The sequence below is a fragment of the Cylas formicarius genome, unplaced genomic scaffold, assembly GCF_029955315.1.
Source record: "Cylas formicarius isolate icCylForm1 unplaced genomic scaffold, icCylForm1.1 PGA_scaffold_12__32_contigs__length_19106922, whole genome shotgun sequence".
Classification (NCBI taxonomy): Eukaryota; Metazoa; Arthropoda; class Insecta; order Coleoptera; family Brentidae; genus Cylas; species Cylas formicarius.
In genome coordinates this window covers 6,022,333-6,043,010 of record NW_026844225.1, presented here as the reverse complement: position 1 = coordinate 6,043,010, position 20,678 = coordinate 6,022,333, and the positions used below count along the sequence as shown (strand labels likewise).

The window sequence follows — 20,678 nt, the reverse complement described above, 5'->3', positions numbered from 1 at the left end:
AACAGCTTGTTTTGCTTAGATTTATTGCTTCTTTCAACAGGTACTCAGAAATAAATCATATCATTTTTCAAAACCTCTGTCTAACACTACCGCAATAGACGTTCGTTGTATAATTGAAGAGTCTCTAACATTATTTTACGTTTCAAAAGATTTACCGCTCGTGCAGACAATATATCAGCTTTTATTTACTATATTTATGTTGTCGGCAATGAGTTAAACCCGTCAATGTGCAAAATGTCTAAGTATTCTACAAACTGACTAATATACCGGGAATTATCCAAAATCACTACCATGATGCGTAATCTGCAAAATGAATGATGCGTTAGTCAGTCTGATGATGAAATGTTTATTTTCCACATTTCGTGCAGTGCCTAATTTTGTCGAAGTTTGGAAGAAAGAAGAAATATTTTTGGACCATTATACAACTATAACAATGTGTTTCTATCATTTGACCTTCACCCTCCTACCGTTCTACGGAAACTCACCAAAACTAACCAAATGCACAAAATTGTTTGGTAAGTTTTGTGTTAGTTTCTGTTACTGAGTTGAGCTGGAGATAGATGGAGGTATAACTTGGCAACAATGGATTCCAGTTAAACATTTAACGCTACGCGTACAATTTTTGGTTAGGTTTATGTTTACGTTTGTGTCAAAGCGGGTTTTCATTATTTATGTATTTATATTTATTTGTTATGTGTATTATTCAATATGAACCCAGTTCTGTTAACGGATCGAAAATTTTGAGTAGATTTCATCAGATTGCCTAGTCAATGTGGAAAATAAACAGCGTAGTCAATTTTCAGTTTGCCCAAATAAGTAGGGATTTTTCATAATTCCTTTTAAATTGATCATCAGACATTTCGCACATTGATGGAGTTTGTTTATATATAACTAAGTTTATTTAAGTAAATTATCAAATCCCATGATGATTTGTTTTTTTATTAAAAAGTTCTAACTTAAAATGCTGCTCTAAGAACTTTACCTCTAAAAACTGTATCCCTAAAAAGTCCTTTAAACTCTAGCTCTAAAATATTCCCCAACCGCTTTATTTCTAAAACCAGAAAGCAAAAAAGAAAAACCTAATTTACTCCATTTTTTTAGGGTGCTGCTTCAATTACATAAAATACTCCAAATATAAACGCTACGCAACAGATTCGTTCCAGTTTTCGTTTGTGTCAAGGCGGTTTTACATTATTTGTGTATGTATATCTATTTCTATGCAAGTTGCTATAGTGGATCAATTTGTTTGTCTGCTAGCTGATCAAAAAATGTGCATTTTTTTAAATTTATTTATTATCAGATTGTCTAGTCAATGCGAAAAATAAACTTTTAATCCTCAAATTGACTAACTCACCAGACATTTCGCAAATTGCCTAAAACATCAGTCAGCATAATTCCCAGTAAATTTTTGGCGGTATTATTTTTTTTTTAAGTTTTTAAAAATCTTATTAAACATTGCTGTGTTTTTAAAAAAAATTCTGAAAAGATATTATCAAAACATCTTTCCAAGTTTTTTTTATCATTTGGGTTTGAACTCTGCCTACAATAGCGCTTCTAAGCTCTCCAAAAGCTCTTCTAAAAGCCTAACCTCCAAAAATTCTAAATTTCTAACTCTAAAAGCAGAAAAAGGAAAACCTATCTTTATTCTCTAGTCTATTTTTTTTACAGGCTGTAAAAACGTAGAAAAGAGGGTGCTCAAATAAAGCTCGTGTTTACTGCAGCAATACGACCAAATGCTTTGGCGTCTATTTTCAAATGAGATTATAAAATAACTAATAGGGTACCAAAAATCAAATGGTTGCCTCTTAACGATGCGTAATGTTACACATTTCGCTTTGAAAATCCTAAACAGGATATCAAATTTCACGACGTCATAATTTTAGCAGATAATTCGGCAAAACTGTTTCAGAAGTTGTCTTCATTGTAATGCGGTTGCGAATTGAAATCCTATTAATAATTTTCTTCGGCAATAAACGTCAAAAAGTCGCAAAAACCACTCAGAAAACGGATTCGAACTCTCAAGGATTGAGACGACCACCGTATTTTTTCATAACACGGCACAGTTAAAACCGGAATTAAGAAATGGAAATGCTGAGAGTCGGGAAAACAAAGAGATTATTAATTGGAAAAAGATTAATTGGGTTGGAGTTTTTTTTTTCGGTTAAGTAATATTAAATTTCCATGAAGCAATTTCGTTCCTAATGTTATTTCGGGAATGCCAAATTAGCAACACATAAATAATGCGTCTGTGTTTGTACATTTCGAGACCTATATTATCGGCTGGTGTTTTAGCCCGATCCTTGGGACTTGGGACAAAGTCGCCGTAACAGGTAAAGTTATGTCGAAGTTGTTCGACATTTGATAAAACCTACGAATTACCTCCAAAGCGTGGACGTGACTAATTGTTTTTCTTTAACATTTTGCCCTCCAAGTTCACCTAATGCAATTAATCTTGGCCACTTTATTGTTTTTTTTGCACGAACAAACACTGTAACTATTTAGAAGACAAAATGGACTGGCTAAAATTGTCTCGTTAATCTTTTTGAATTGTAATTATATTAGATGAGGATAATGATGAGCAATTTGATTCGTAATTTTAAAATTCTTAAAATTGTTGTCCTAACGAAACCAACCACGGACTACTAAAAATCCCTAAAAAATTTGTAAATGTTAAAACGATCAAATTAGCTTTTATTTCAAAAGCGGAAAAGATGTCATCGCAATCGTAAAGTTAAGATAATAGATTGAAGGAAATTAGCTCGTTCTTACAATAGCCCGCGTTTAAACATCGCAGAGACGGGAGAAAATTAAGTTTTTAACTATATTATAACCACCGGGTTCGTTTTTTGTTCGTTGTCGCCCCTCAATAAAATGAAATTATGAAAAATAGATGGCGGACTTTATTTTCGTTGATCTGTTTCGCGCCCGTTAAAATACTCCAATTTTAATGGAAATTCGTCGAACTTTTTGAAGAAAATTTTGACAGTCCCCCTTTTCCAGCGTTGTAAAGAGAAGAAAGCCGCTTTAAATTAACTTGTTTTGAAAGAGAAAATAATCCTTGTCGTTCGTCTTTGTCTGACAGGTGTAGCCGGGAAACAATTTTCTATAACACGATGCGAAGGACTAATTGGGCGGCCAATTTTGACAATTTCAAATTATGAATGCTGTTGTGTTTGATTTTTTTCGACAACTTACTCTATACAATAATTGTTAATTAAACACAGTAATGGAAAACATTTGGGCAAGTTTACTTCAGCACTTGGCACTTGATGGCGCTGTTTTTATTGCTTTACGGTTCTATTTAAAATAAACATGAAATACTTTTTACCCAGAAGGTTTTTTATAATACTAATGAATACTTGGAGTGTACTCTCATTATTAGATTTGTCGGTAATATAATAGTTATTAGTTACTTCTCTATACTATTGTATCAATATTTTGTTATTTTGGACGTACCATCTGTTGTTGTATAACTTATCTGAATGGTTAATAAAGTTCTATTCTATTCTATTCTACATTAGTCACAGCCGACGTTTACATATTAATTCGATTTCAAGAAGAATGATTTTATTTTCAAAAACGCATTTTTAATAATAAATAAGTCGAACTGCGATTTGACACACGAAAATTTCGAGTTATCAAGACTTCGAGTTATCAATAAAAATTACAAATGCATGTACTTTATTGCGAATGAACACTTATTCATTCATTTTTAAAAATGAAAATTGTGAAATAGTAGTACATATGTATGTATGTATTTACATAATATATGTACATACAAATGTATTGTATATATACCCAGTATATATAAACATAGTATGTATGCGCATATTCATACATATGTATGTACATATTAAAGTTTACTCCTTCACTGGAAAAAAGTCAGTTATTTGTGACTGACGACCGGATATCTTATTTTGGTTTTCAACAAAAGCTTCAATTTTATTTAAACAATCATAGAGGGAATCGGTTGTGTATTCACTGGTTTTCAAATAGGAACGCAAGACAATCAACGAATTTTCAACCAATTCATTTGAAGGTGGTTGCTGAGAATCATCTTCCAATTCCTCCTCTATCGTGTCACTTTCGCAGTCATCTTCGATGTTTAACTGTACCGGTTCGGATCTGCAGGACTCGATAATATCTTCATCAGTAGGAAACTCTGAAGTAACAATATCCTCATCCACATGTATAAAATCGTTGATGGTGCTATTCTGCTATACCTCTAATGTTTGTCCAAGCTTTAAACTCGATTTCTATTTGGATTTCGTCTTCACTCTTTTCTTTCAGGCGTTCACTTAGGAAAATCAAGGGAATCTCATCTTCTTCTTCCCATTCAGAATACTGACCAAAACCGGCTTTTTTAAAACAATTGGAAATTGTTTCAGGCTTAACGTCGATATTCCATGCGGTAGTTGCGTCGTCAACACAATCCATTAGTGTAATGTTATTGTTTTTGTTTTCTTCGACCCCACTTGCACTGCCACTTTCCATTGCGGTGATGACTGAATGTTTATTTTTCAAAATTGTAGACACTGTACTTGCCAAAATCAATGCAAACAAATGCAAAAATCCAAAAATGTCTTTAATATAATGTGTAAATTGAATAGGGACAGTATTTTTCACTTAGTATTAACTAGTAAGTCATACAAGTGAACTTAGCAAGCACAGAAACTGAACTGCTTGCATAGATACGTTAAAAAGACAGGTTAAGATCGATCGTAATTAGGGGGTTCCCCGAGAAAATTCGACTTATCGAAGTTGGCACCAAATGTTTCGTTCGAGTTATCAAGATATTCGACTAATCGAAGTTCGAGTAATCAAGACAAACTAACACGTATTTCCTACTTTTGACGCTATTGCCAACCAATTTGGTTCGACTTATCAAAAATTCGAGTTATTGAAGTTCGACTTAATTTTTTACAATAATGATTTAAATAAAATTTTGTTTTCTCTCAACTGGAATTTGTAATTAGAATCTAATTTTTAGGTAGTGCAGAATTAGCCGCTTTTGATTTATTAATTTATGCTGTATATGTCTTATATGTTACATAGGCAGGTTAGGTAATCAGATACCTATTGTTGGTAGACTTTTTATTATATAAAATTGTGGAATAGCCTTGGATTGAAATGAAAACTTAAACAGGGTCACTGTCCAATTCCGATTGTAATAAAAAAAATGCAAAAAAAGCGTTTAACTCGTAACTAAAATAAGACAAAATGAAATTATAACACACAGTTTTTTCTGGTGTGCAAAAAAACATGATGATATGAGAATGTGTAATATGGTATATAGGAAGATTAGGTAATCAGATACCGATTGTTGCCAGACTTTTTATTGTTAGCAAATTGTTTTCATGCCGAATACTCCTTTATTCAGGATTAAAATGAAAACTTAAACAGGGTTATAGTACAGTTCCGATTGTAATAAAAAAGAATACAAAAAAAGCGTTTAACTCGTAACTAAAATATGGCAAATGAAATTATTACACGTAGGTTTGTTCTCTTGTGGAACCAAAAAAGCGGCTTTCCTGCATCCAAAAAGGAATGACCGACGGGGAGAGAAGATGTCGCTACTCCCGGTTGGAGGGTAGCGGCAAATAAGAGCCGTAAGCAGGCGTTCAGAGACAGACGATATCGGGACACTGCGATACGCGTTTGAAAAGCTCGACGGAGCAGAATTTCCATAGTCGCGATCGAGAACTGTCATGTGCAGTGTCTACGTGTTACCACTATGCCATTTTTCTTATTTTTTATGGTAGTCCTATATGGTTATTTGGGATTAGACGTAGAAGTGTCACAAGTCTGTGCCCAAAGGGCTGATATATTCGGTAATTGCTGCATGTTTATTAATGGTTTGTTATTAAGGCAAAAAAAAAGTTTTCCGAACTTTGCGCCCGAGGGACGCGTCGGGAGCAGATAGTCCCGAACATTTTTAATTAAACAAATTGACTTCGTTAAGATATTTGCTGCTTGTGAAATTAGACGTGCGCGAGTTTAATGAAATGATGACTGTTTCCAAATTAAGTCGGGTCGTTATAAATTTTGGAGATGTTTCAAAATTGCCGATTCGTTAATATTCCGGGCAATTTTCGTATGTTACACCTAGAAAAAATATTTCTTTTTAGAGAACAGGCTCATAACGACGCGGTTCTAGATTTATGCGAAGCTAGAGTTCCTGCGACAAAGCTTTTAAAGGTCCGTGTACACACATTTTATCAATGTTGAGAACTTCATCGGGTTAAAAGCTACGTTCGTAGAATCGACGATAAAAATACAACACATGCACAAATGTGCGCTTTAAATCGCTTAACATTTGGCGCTTTTCAAAACAACTTCACGGAATTTCTCAAACAATAGTTTCATTTCGTTGGGAAAAGTCTAAAATTAGTTTGGTCCTGTGATACATAGTACTTTTGACCTTTCGGATGGTGGTGTGGAACGTCGACACTGATTTTACTTCCTCTTATTGTTTACTACGTAATGCCTTTCTCTCGAAATAAAGAAAGAGACAAGAGAAAGCGTTTAACACGAGCTTCCTTTTATTAAAAAAAAAGTTGCAAACTCGTCAATAATTCGTCGACTTCCCCAGAATGCTATATTTAAAATTTAAATATTTTCCCTACATCAAAAGTAAGCCGTACGTCAACTCCAATTTCCTAGAACTCCGCCACTATATTGTCGACGATATTAAGTTTACATTTCAAAATTCATACGTTTAAATATACAAAAATTTTAATCGAAAGTTTTTTGGAGAGTAGGTACTCGCAATAATTCCCGAAAAAGATTACGCTGCAATAAGCTTCTTACGGGCTTGATAAATAACATGGAGTTTAACAATTTAATGGGGTATTTTTTACCGTTTTGAAGTCTGGCAATCCCTAACGTTCAGCGTTATCGGCAAGCCTGAAGCGATTTCTGTCTTATGTCATTTTAGTAATGCAGTAATTGACGAAACCATTATGACCCCTAGGTCCCAGATTAAATTTTGTCTCTTTCGAGCTTCTGGATTATTTTACGTCCAATTGCTCCTCCTTCGCATTCATCTTCTATTTGAGATAATATATATCCTATAGGTATTTTTTTTTACTTCATATGTAACTAATTGACGACTTCCAAACATTGTGCGTCTAACAATATTAAATGCATTAAACTATTTCTTAATTCTAGGCGGCGTTAGAAATTTATGCCACCCACAAACTTCGCAAACTTTGCCGAAATTTTCCGCTGTTATGAGGTATAAACTATTTCGAGATTTCATGGCCTTTGTAACGATACGTATCGAGTTTTGTTTATCGAAAACAAATGGACTATGGAACGAGCTCGATATAAACAATTTTGTGCAAATAAATAATTTATTAGTCAAAGTTTTAAAACGATCCGAGCGAACCGTTTAGACAAAATATACGTGGCTCGTCTTCTTGAAGTTGCCGACTAGATGTGATTACCACTTAATCTAATTCTCTCGTCATAACATTCTGTAACTAATAAGGAAGTTGTGAAGTCAGTAAAGTAACATTGTAATTAGTTAGCACAATTTAACATTCGGGCACCGAGTGGAATTAAGGGTAAACAAAGAGACGTTGAAAAAATACATTAACTTTGAATTTTATTTTTTGCGTTGTTCTTATATCCTTGATAAGATGATTGGAGATGTTTGACCAGCTGAAACGTTGTGGTATTTGATAATAAAGACAATGGAATGGAAATTCCAATTATCTAATATCTTCATCACGTATCATTGTCTATGATCCTCCATCGAAAACTGTGTCTTATTTCGAACTTCCTTTATTTTTTTTGGAAATTATTCCACAAATATTGTTTGACGGCACTTTAACAAACCTGCCCCAGATAGGGATAAAATAGGCGAGAGCATGGATCATATTTCAAAATTTGAACGTTTATTTCAAAGAGACATGAGCAACATTAAGGTTGCATAATGGGGCATTGTGCTGTGGAAACAATACCGAGATATGTACCTGTTTCTTATTGCGAGACGAGCGCTTTTCCTTTGATGAACATAGAATTCGAAATATAGTTTTCACAGTGCTAAATCGTTTTAATTTGCCGCTGTTTCCAACCTCACATGCGCACGCGCAATTGCGGTATAAAGTAATTCGATATAATATTAATATAGATTTATTACTAGAATAGCCGTCTATATGGAAGAGCAAAGATATACTGCTTTATGGAAGCCATTTTTATATAAATAATAGAGACCGCACCTCTTTATGGCATGATGGAACATTAACTTTTGAATCAGGTATATAAAGCAGAACAGTAAAAAGAATTGTAATATAAAGGAAAGGAATTGCGTCGCCAGTCAAGATATATTTGACTTCTTTCAGTTTCCCATTAATTTTAGATTACATTGCGGACGGAATGCGAAAGAATATTGCGTTTTTGTACATTTTAAATCGCGTGTCAATGCACCAATTCGCACTAAATTAAATTTTATAACGGTCGAAGTGAACAACGGCAATTAATTATTTGCCCAGCGCTGTATAGGTATATAAAATTTGCAGCCAATTTGCCGATTCAAATATAAAATTAACATCGCCCTAAAAAAATTTATTGCCCCCGCGACATAATTCCATAGTTAAAAAGTTTTATTTATAGAGTGCCGATTGAAATATCGCGTCAATCCGTTTCTCATTCGGCGGTTTCATTCTATTAGTTTATGATTCACGCTTATTGACTATAAAAGGCCTTTCACGTGGGATGGATATTATATTAACGACGTACGAAAATCGTGTTGAGCATATTATCCTACACCAGTTTTCACCTTGACTCGTAAAATCGTTTTTGCGTTCTACGCTACAACCTTGTTCCCTATAAATTTCAGCTTTACGATTTTACTGGCATTATATCGATGATATAATAAAAGGATGTCCGATGAGTCGTTGAGAAAGTGACTAGCAACGTGCATCCAACATACACAGACAATCATTATGAATTATACGTTTCTACTGATGGCAAATTGAACATCAAACATCATAGGAATACAAACAAAATCATCGATCTTAATGCCAAAGTGTAGTTTTAGTAATATTTGCGCTATCTTAAAAAATGTCATTTCACAGCTTAATTTACTATCAAGAATTCAAGAGAATTAGTGAATAAAATTAAATATTTTAAACTACCAAATAACGTCAAACTAATTTCTTTTGATGTCAATTTTTCAAAGAAAGTTCCACAGGGTACTGTAATACTTTTTACAAAACTTCGTCGGTTTTTGCTGAGTCGAAATTGCTGATGTTTCGCCAATTATCCTGTTGGCTTCTTCAGTTTCAGCGAAGCTCTGGAATCCAAAAGTTTTGTAAAAAGCATTCTTTTGATGTAACTATAAAGAATAACATTTTTCCATCCAAAAACCAAGAAACTTTTAACTTTTTATTTAAGTCTAGGAAGATGTGAAACAATGTATGTGTAACTTCGGGTTTTGACCGTTGCGGGTGGAGCTTCAATACTCCATTTGTACCCATTTGTAGCATAGTATGATTTAGAAGTACCTGCTTTATCTTGCCATCCGATGGAACATCTTGCGTGGTTGTGGTACTTTGGTGGTTGTTATCGGAAATATTTCTTGTGGTTCCTGACTTTACTCCTCCGATTCAATTTTAAAATCAGTTTCGTGTTAGCTGATATAGTCAAGTCGTTGAAACTAAAACAACTTTTGTCTGTTTCCAAACACTCTACGCTCACTGCTTAAAGCGACGCTGATTACTATAAAGTCTGATATATCCCTAAAAATGTAAAAAATTTGATAATTACGTGACAAAAAAATGTAACATAATTGGTGAGGTGGGGCCTCGGCTGAAAGCATACATTTTGCCGCTAAATTTGCTACCAAGGATTCGACAGAATTAGTAAGTAAAATGAAATGTTTAAAACTATGAAATATCGCTAAACTAATGTTTTTTGTGGAGCTGTAAATAAAGGATATCATTTTACCATTTTCTTAAGAGGGCACTGTTGTGGGTTTAACCTGTTTGTGTCTCCAAGAGCAGGTAAACAAATAAATAAATAAATAAATAAATAGTTTCATATTTTTGAAATAACGCCATATTAATTCGGAAAAAAAGCAAGAAAATTTATATGAATTGTATTAGATCAAAACTATTTTATTCTATAATTCTAAAATTATTTTATAATCTGGAATTGATGGTTTAATTATGGGAATATCCTTTGGAACAAAAAATACCTAAGCGTCAATTGTTTAAACACTTTCTCTACTTATATGATATTTTAATTTGTTTTACTGGCACTGATAAACAGTTATCCAATTTTCTTAACCTTATCAATAATTACAGGGTAATATTAAATTTATAATAGAAGAAAAAGTTAACAATTCAATTAACTCTCTAGATCTGGCCATTAAAAAAGAAAATAATTTTCATTATTTTTCCATTTTTCATAAATATTCCCACACTGAAACTAATATTCCACAGTTTTCTTGCCATATTCATATGATTCATAGAATAACCTCTATTCTATAAAATTTACAAATTTTACAACTGAATTAAATATCACCAAACGAATAGCTTTTAATAACTGTTATTTGTCAAACATCATGGACCAAATTAACAATTCCCTGGAAAAATGAATTGTTAAAAAGTTACACGATTAACTCTGCTTATAAAGTGCTAGAAAACATTTTGTTTTCTAAACTACCGCTATTTTGGTTCAAAATCCTCTTTCAAATGTCGTGAGATATTTAAATCTCTAGTATAATGTTTGTTATGCTCGGTGTCAAGCTAACCTGCGTATGAATGATTTTTGAAAAGGCGTTATAAATCGAGTGCTGTTGCGGGGAGCTAAACAGCAAACCTCTGTTTTGAATGGAAATAATTATTCCATTCTGAGAAGTACAGTGGAGGCCGTCAGAGCGAAAGATCAAAGAGATAAATTAGAACCACATGAATTTATTGAGAGGAAAACAAAGGGATGGTCGGGAAAATGAAACATTAAAAGCTAATTAAGAATTTTAAACATAAACGTCACCAAAATGTAGGTTGCTTTACGTTTAACGATAAAGCTTTGACTGACTTTCGCGATTCTCTGCGGAGGAAATGAGAAACATAAGGCTCAATTTTATTCTAAATTTGTCGTCAAGGGTTACGGAAAGGGTTACGTTATATATAAGAGCATTTAAACTTTCTCTAACCAGTGCCTTACCTGCTTAGTCGTTTCGAGTTTATTTGCCTAAAGACGACAAATTTCCCTTCTTCTGTAACCGCGACAAACCGACAGGAAAAACATTTCGTTTCGTTTTTCGCGTTTTTCGAATTGCCGTCTTAGAGCTTGCATTTAAATTATCAATTCAAAAGAAGAGCTCTCGAAATTCAAATGCACAGTCTTTATTTTTTTAGAAAGTATGAGATTATATAAACGTATAGCATTGAAATATTTGAAAAAGCTTTTCTACATTTTGCAAGGCATCACGGTAAAGTATTATTATTTAATTTTTCAAAAAATACTCATTGAAAGAAGATTTAAGCCATATAATACTGTATTTTAAATTTCGCAATGTGAGCGATTTTTCATATTCCATTCGTGAACACTTCATATATACGCTATGGTATCGCCTGCTTAAATGTGTGTACGTTTTAAGTGCTGTTTTTATAGCCAGATACTTTTAACGGAACATTAAACTAGCAAAGAGATCCAATTAGTGACTCGGAAACTTTAATTTGCGACCATTTACCAAACGGTTCGAAGTATCTTAGAGCAAAGGTTCAACTTTAAAGCAAAAAATATGCCAAAAGGAGGTGACACGAAGCAAAACAAGTCAAGGTCTTTTGTTAATTACTTTCGGGAGTTAAATGAGCGTTTCCACGGAACATTCTCGATGAAACCGTTTTTTTTTTTTAATGACACTAAAGAAATCGCCGATAAATCCACTAACAATTTCCAAAAATTTACTTTCGATCGTGTTGTCGGCACGAACAAGGTAAAAAAACGTTAGAAAACCGAATATATTGCTGATATGGCTTATCCCAGGAAAATTTTCTCTCCGGTTTTCGATATATAGTTGTAATGGTTAGGCTTTCCCAAACGGGAACGTGCTTAGAATGGGGAGTTTCTATTGTGTCTTCATCACATCATGTTACTAGCGTCTCCATTTTTTCCCATCATGCAAATCGATAGAATAGTTTAAAATTTCGGTGATGTTTTTGTAGGGTTTATGAATTGGGCGTTCTTTTTTAACGAGATGTTGAAGTCTATGCGATTTGATAGTTTTATGAGCAGCTCGCGAAAGTTCAAAAATCGTTTTAAGCTTCGCCCACCCAAACAACGCGATGCGGGGAAACTTGAGAAAACCACAGTCAAAACGAACATTTTAAAGATTCAGCCAACCTTAGACGTATGAGCTTTCTTAAACGTTCGAGACGTTAAAAGTTTTGCCGACCGAAGCTAAGTCATGTTCATCCTAAAAACAACGAAATATATATTTTGGCAACATTTCGAAACGTACGTAATGGTTTTATGCAGATGCGTTTTCTAAAGGAAGTGGCCTAATCAAAAATTCTTTTGTGAGCCTTTGCTATTAAATTATTCAAAGAATCTGTCTATACTTATTTGAATATATTTTCCTAAATTGGCAGCTATCATTTATCACGTTGCCTGTGGCACATTAATCAAGTTCACCAGTATGTCATCATTTTTCGTGTGGTAAGTGAGGGAAGTGAAAAATGTGTTGTTACAGAAGTATACTCGCATAGAGGGGTTAATAAACTAACCCTCACACTGCGAAAGGGCGAAAGTTAAACTTGCTTCGCGTTAATCGTGATTATAATACTGATAATTGTGAAAATTTCCCAAACCTGTAACTTCGATATAAAGTGTGTCTTAGTAAGGGCAACCAGGTACGGTACTAGTGTAATGAACATTCCTACAAATTTGAATAAAAAAATTATAGGATAAATCGGCCAAAAGAAAATGCTGGATATATTTTTCGAGTTTCTGAAATAACCACTAGATGGCATAATTCCAAAGCTGAGCCATATTCAAATCTTTTTGTTTAATGTTAATTTAATTAAAATTGCGATTGCTATTAGTAGCCTAAAATATGATCAAAGGAAAAAAAAAGAATTTTTGGAAAAAATTTCAACTTAACCGGTTGCTATCAATATCTGAGTGTCCGAAATTTATCAAATAAAACCCAAATTTATTATTTAGGATGCCAATACGATTTTTAAAACCACAATAAAATGTATTTATTACTTTTGTTACAATACCGCCGTTTGGAAATATTAAAAATTAGTTTCACCCATCACTCGGTCTCTAATCAATTGTTTGGCACTAACTAATTTTATTAACTATTGACGTATTTAAATAATTTAAAATAATTCATTTTTAATTATTGCCTTAAAAACAAATTTATTTTTACCTGACCAAACACTATGCATCTTTCACGTCGTTATTCGATGCTTGTTAAAGTATCTTAATAGCCCACCGTTTTAATTACAAGAAGTTGGTTTCAGTGCAAGGAGAAAATTACGTTAGGAATCAAAATCAGTATTGATTATTTAAATACACATTTTCCCACATCAACAATTTAATAATTAACAAAATTGGTTAGCCTTTAACAATTTATTAGTATTAATTACATAACTAAACTTAATTATTAACGAAAAAATTAGTGATAATAATAAATTAATTGTATTCAAAAATAGGAATCGATAACAGCAAAATTTTAATTTTTAATAATTTGGAATCCTAAATAATAAATTAGCGTATTATTGGTTAAATTCCGGAAAATTGGACATTAATAACGTCTCGAAGAGCGGAAATTCTGCAAAAAATCCAACTTGAAGTTCTTTCAATCGTATTTTAGGTTCGGATGTTGAGATGCGGTTTTCACTATCTAATGAATAAAGTCATATCGTTGATTTTATTCTTTTTTCAGAAAATAAATTTGATGATTTCTAAAAGCGCCACCTGGTGGCAAGGTTAGTAACCGCAATTGCGTCATACATAGTAAGAATGATAGCTTAAGAAAAGTCCTTTTTAACGATTCAAAGTTTATTAAAGTGCGTTAAGCCTTTTTGGAGATGTGGGCATCTCAATCATTTTCGTTGTAGAGATAGAAAACAGCATTAAACAAAAAAGATATGAATTTGTCTTATTTCCTACTTCCTCCTCAAATTTTGCTTCGAATTAGGTAGTTTAAATACACTAAAAGCTTATATTACCTAATTCCAAACGAGGTCGCAAATTTTCCATTTCAAAAATGTAAAGTCAAAATAATAGAATGTTTTATTGAACATTGTTTTTTATTCTGCAGAGGAATACAAATAAGAGATAAGGGACATTGCCTGATTCATGATAGTGATCGATATCTTCAAATTTTTTTTTGTTCAATTTTATCCTTTTTTGTTTTGTATCTTATATAGTACGTTTTTATACTTATTATCTATCTATATATATATATATATATATATATATATATATATATATATATATATATATATATATATATATATATATATATATATATATATATATATATATATATATATATATATATATATATGTATATATATATATATATATATATATATATATATATATATATATATATATATATATATATATATATATATATATATATATATATATATATATATATATATATATATATATATATATATATATATATATATATATATATATATATATATATATATATATATAGGTTCTATTTGACTGTGTTAATATACAAAATATATTTACAGCACGTCCAAGTATAACAAAAATGTATACGATTAGATATATATATATATATATATATATATATATATATATATATATATATATATATATATATATATATATATATATATATATATATATATATATATATATATATATATATATATATATATATATATATATATATATATATATATATATATATATATATATATATATATATATATAATCGTATACATTTTTGTTATACTTGGACGTGCTGTAAATATATTTTGTATATTAACACAGTCAAATAGAACCTATCTATCAAATTTAAGACGGTACTTATTTTAATTAAGGTTGATATGACAAATTTTTGTAGGTTTTGGTTAGTTTTGATTAACCATGGATACTGGGACACTCGGTATACGTGGCACGTGTTTTGTTATCTACGCGTATCCCCAAAACCGGGGCCCTTACCTCATTCCAAAATGTCAGGACCCTTTTTAATTTTAAAATACATTCAACGAGATAACCCAACCAGTCGTTTCAAAATTTCATATTAAGTTCGTCATCGGAGCATACTAGCAGCAAGCTCGTGTTATCGGGGCAGCATCTTGCACTTAAAATTTCCATGAATTTTAAACGTCAACAATTTTAAACGTCATCGGCTTTCGGACGTATGTATTACTTTCCAAAATGGCTTCAATTCAATTTAACGTGAGATTTATAGGTACTCTCGTTTCTCGTATCATACTTGCTTGGATTCTACGAAGCCCATCAGTTCAACCGAGAAGTTAGACCAAAAGACGCACGCATATTACATTCATCCCCTTAACTGCTTCAAATCAATAACGCTCTTCTTAAAATATCCGTCTAGTTTGCGAAATATGCGTGCTTATCCCAAAAGTTCGAGCCACTTCATTCGCGGAATGCTATTTGCTATTAGTTATGATTCCATTAAGTTTGCAGACCGCCGCATAAAATATTATGCGACATATATGAGAAGCATACAAATAAGGAAATGAGGGACGTCGAAAAGACGTTGATATGAATCTTTCGGTGATAAAAACCGCAAACTTGTACGTACATATTTTAATATTGAAACTTTCACATATATATACAAAACTCCAAACAACGTAACTAGAGCCTTTAATTGTCTTTTCTGTGGCTCTCATAAATCCACTGGAACTTTTATTTTATGCCGGGTATTTTAGAACATGGGAACGCTTTCAAAAGGGAATTCCTCTTTAAACAATAAGATGGGGAATGCAGGTAAAATTGGGTCAGTGCTTTTGGTTTTTTCTGTTTGCAATTTTATTAAACCCCAAATACTTTGTTGCTCTTTAATAAATTTAGATCTAGATAGAAAATAATGTTTACAGGTGAAAAGGAAGCGTTTTTATTGAATCAATTTTAATCAGTATAAATAAAATATAAAATGCATTCCCGGCGTTGGAGTATCACCGCCGGATGTGCATTAGGGCAAAAAATATTTCTTTTAATTTATGATAAGGGATGAGGGGGAAAAGTTTGCGTCGCAAGTTCAGCAGTAATATTTATGTTACCGCCTAAATCAATTTATTTCGGATTTATTAAATTTGTATTTATATTTTTTCGACATGAAATAATTGAAGGGAGTAGATGAATTTTCCAATAATAAATACATCTTTACTTTAAAGATTAGTTTGGTTTAGATCTTCCAACATAAGCAACCTGGTTACCACTTTTTTTGTATTTCTTCTGAAAATATATTCTAAGGATTTTTTTTATTTAGAAATATTTTGACTTCGTTGCATAGTAAAAGTGTTAGAATAATCTTATTTAAAGAATTAAAGAAGAATCGGAACTGCACCAAAATTCCGCAAAAATAGGGGAAGGGGAAGTTTTGGTTTAACTCTTTTAATTGCCAATTATTTACTTTTAGTTATGTCTAAGCGAAATTATGAGAGTGGCGCTAAAAAGAGGCAAAAGAGGCAAAACAAAAAAACGAAAAACTTCTATCTTAAGGTTAAAAAATTACCCGATTTGTTTAAAAATAAATACTGTCGGCAGCAGTTCGACAATAAAATGAATATTTAAGTTCAAATTAAAGTATTCAAGTATCTTATTTAGAACTAATGACGATATTGGCTTCACAAAACAAAAATAAAATCTCGATAGTAATAGTTCTACAACATATTTTAAAAATTCTGATTTTAACTTTATGGGAGATTCTAAATCGTGGCAACTCAAGGAAGAAAATGAAGGTAAAAATGGAAAAACATGTTCTCAAATATCAGGAAGCCTTGATTAGAGGTTATGGAAAATCATTTTCAGCACCTGATTTATTCACCTGCATTTATTTCAGTGATTTAATAACAGCGCTTCCTAATATTTACACATATTTTTTACAATTCGTGTGCGTAACGCTTCAGGGGAAAGATCATTTTCTATTTTAAAATTAGTCAAAACTTACCTGAGAAACTCTTGGAGTAACAATTACTTAATGTTTTTCGCAATACATTAAAAAAAGGTTTATTAAAAAAAAGTAATACAGATTCTATTATTGACGAGTTTTTAAATTACAAAACAAGAAAATTGTATTTTTGATGTTTTTTTTGCAATAAAAAGAGAATGAACAAAACGAGAAAAATGCGAAGCATTTCATTCGATACAAAAACAAACAACTGGAATGTAGTCGGCCGATTTGTGATCCGCCATAAATCAAATTTTACAAAAGCAACGATAAAAATGCAAAAATTACGAAAAAATTCAAAAGATTTACGGGTTTGGTAGTGGTCGCTTTGTATAAAATTAATAATTAATAGCAAAAAATTAAAAGTTTTTAAATTTGGACATTTTTACGCCTGTTACAAAGCGGGTCTGATCCCTCAAAGCCAGATATATATAATCGTATTAGCTCAATTGCTTTATTAGAAATCGTCCTTTCAATTAAGCCCTCCCCTATGATTAATTTGGTAGAAATTCCTAAAACGCAGAGTCTCTGACCATAGTGATTTACGACTTGGGAAAAAATTGAAAGTGTCTTTTCAAAATTCCTGTGGAGTAATTTAAACTCCAGGGCATGTTCATTTCTTTTGAAAATTAGACCCGCTAATGCCACCGTTAAATTTATGGCACTCTTTGGAGAAAGATCGGAAGTTAATTCGAGCAGAGTTAACCAGCCGCCTCGATACCCGAAATTTTATTAGCTGAATCAAATATTTTCGAACCGTGGTCGATGTTAAAACAATTAACAACATTATAAATCGCGTCACATAAAATTTTTCTCCACGTCACTCGTGGTGATTTACTAACTCTTATTTTCGGAACGGAAATTTTATGGGAAAAAGTAATTGTATTTATAATTTAAATTTAAAAATTATACACTTTTTTTGAAGATCGTATCTGCAGAAGGGTATTTTCCTAAGCTTGACGTAGGAATGTATATCTATATATATATACATATTTTTTATCTCTAACCGGAAATTACAGCGGCAATTTTTATTTTCTTGTCATATTCCTCGGTGGGATTGCAAAATAATTTTCTTTTACCGCCCGTCGTTTCCGCTCGTTTTCTAGAATTATATTTGGCGATAAAAAAAAATTCTATTTAAATTTAGCCTTCACGGCACATGTCGGTCTTCCAATATGCCATTTAAAGAAATTCAGCAATGTTTTCTACCAATGGCATATTTTATTTCAACCATTTAATAAGTAAAAATCCCGGTCAACCAATAAATACAGACAATTAAGTAATATTGCGCAAATTAATATTATATATACCATTTTGTATTTAGCGGATTCATCTGATCCCATTTCCATCGTTATTTGTTTGTCAGGTGATTCTCTAAATACTTTGAAAGCACATTTATTGCAAATATATTATTAACTAAGTAAAATCCTATTTTCATTTAAATAGAGAATTAGTTGTTTCAAAATACTTTTCAAAACACGAAATACTTAAATCAAATCATGCCACTAAAAATATATTTTTTGTTACAAATATTAGATTTATGCTTATGAAATCAAAAATATTTGTTAAAAAATATATTTAATCAAAAAACAAAAAAAATGCTATAAAATATGTATATCAATATACAGGGTAATGCAGGGTTAAACCGTCAAACGTCTAAGATCGGTTTTTCGGGTAAAAAATTTTCCCCATAAAAGTATGTTCCAACTTGATTTGTTTTCGAGATACAGGGTGTTAAAGTTTTTATAAAAAAATCGATACGCATTTTTTTCCAATGTTGAAATAAGCTATGTCCTATTACAAAAAATGTGGACATCCAACATTTTATTTATTTTAACGTAGTTTTACATTTTAGTAAAGATTATATATTTCAAAAACAAAATGCGTTACGAAAAAACTGGAAAAGGCAGAAAAGTGTATTTCACATAGCTTAATCTAACAATAATATTAAATATACAAATAAACAGCAGCGTACAACGAATTCTCCTATAAATATCAATGAAATACGCTCTGTGTCTTTTATTACCGCAAATTAGCAAACCAAGTTTGTTCCAAATTAGAAAAAAGGTTTTCGAATAACTTTGCGACGCTGTCTCTCGAAAACAAATCAAGTTGGGACAGATGTTTATGGGAAAAAAAGTATGTCGTTTGACGATTTAACCTTTAGTCCCCTTGTATTTTTTCTGTGTTGCCAGTTTAAAACCAACGTTTCAAGATTTGGAGACTTATTTTTTGTGATTTCGAATTTCCGAATAATATTGCTACCTAATTTTGCTTTCTATTAAACTTTTAATTAAGTGTAGCCTATTAATCAAGTCTTTATTTTCTCCGGAGCATACTTCGAATTGCACCTCCTATTTATTTGCTTCGCTTTCATTAATTTTCTTGTTTACAGACTGTTAAAGCCAAACCTCGTTTTTTTTGTGTCATCGATTGTTTCGAAAATAAATTTGAATAGCGCAAATGGATATTTTGTATATTACGATTGATCTAATGTATTTTAATTCCGTCCACCGCACGCCTCTGATACGAACGAGTGCACCACATAACCCGGCCAAGTTTTATATCAAAATAAAATCTGGTGCTTTCCTCTTGGAGTGAAGTTAATCGTAAAAAATGGCACTTGAAAAACGGACAAATTTAAGCGCCTAAGCCAAACCCACAGACCTAAATCGATACCTTAAAAGTCCGATTTGTTTTTTCGGCGACAGAGTGTGACTTCACAATAAAAAAGTCTACAGAGATTTGTCACTGATTAGTCCCAAACGGGGTGGATATTTATTTCGGGTTGTTGCAACTCGCGCTTTTTTTTGTTTAAATCGCCAGTCAACTGGTTAAAATATCGTTATTATTCTTCCAGATTTATTACTTGCGGAAACAAAGACGAATCTTCATATTCAAGGAAACAAATGGCAAAATAATTTAGCAAAAACACTCACTTTTTCAACCCCGTTCGTGAAATGGAAAAATAATGAATATTGCCATGCCTGGAAACAAATGAGTTGCTATCAATTCTTTTGGGCTGTTAGTAGAGCCCTTAAAAAAAGCAATTTACGCATATTTCGGTTTCGTATGTTTGCCCTCAAATCTTAGAAATTCCCTCAAGTGGTGTTTCAGTCTCTTCATTTTCCCCCTAAAAATCCTATTTTTTCCATAACGTCGTATTTATGCCATACGAGGTTTTTCAGTTTTTTTAAAATTCAAAGTAGTTGCGGTAAACTAAATTCAGGATCGTTGGTATTACGTTTTGTCAAAAGTTCAGTAAAACGGACAGGAAAAATAAACGAAATCGAATATACATCGAAGTATTTTAGATTTTTCTTGCATTGTGCTAAACTTTATTTCCATTCGATGGAAAGAAAAGTAAAAATTGTCCCTGCTACGGCTAAACACAATAGCCTATTTTTACAGACCTTTCGAAAACAATTCAACAATACGGACGGGGATGTAAACTTTCAAGATAAGATTTTAGACTTTCGGGTGATTTAAACTTTAAACCGGAATAATTATCGTTGATTTAGAG

The 20,678-nt window shown here is 31.9% G+C and overlaps 1 protein-coding gene across 1 annotated transcript in view; it reads left to right on the top strand.

Moving 5' to 3' along the window:
* Window positions 1-5,644: 5,644 nt before the first annotated feature.
* LOC132695763 (uncharacterized) overlaps window positions 5,645-20,678 on the top strand; it is a 124,569-nt gene continuing 109,535 nt past the window's right edge. The window contains exon 1 of the mRNA XM_060660220.1: window positions 5,645-5,831. Within this exon, the coding sequence (XP_060516203.1) occupies window positions 5,735-5,831 (97 nt within the window). The 5' untranslated portion in view covers window positions 5,645-5,734. The remainder of the gene's footprint in view (window positions 5,832-20,678) is intronic.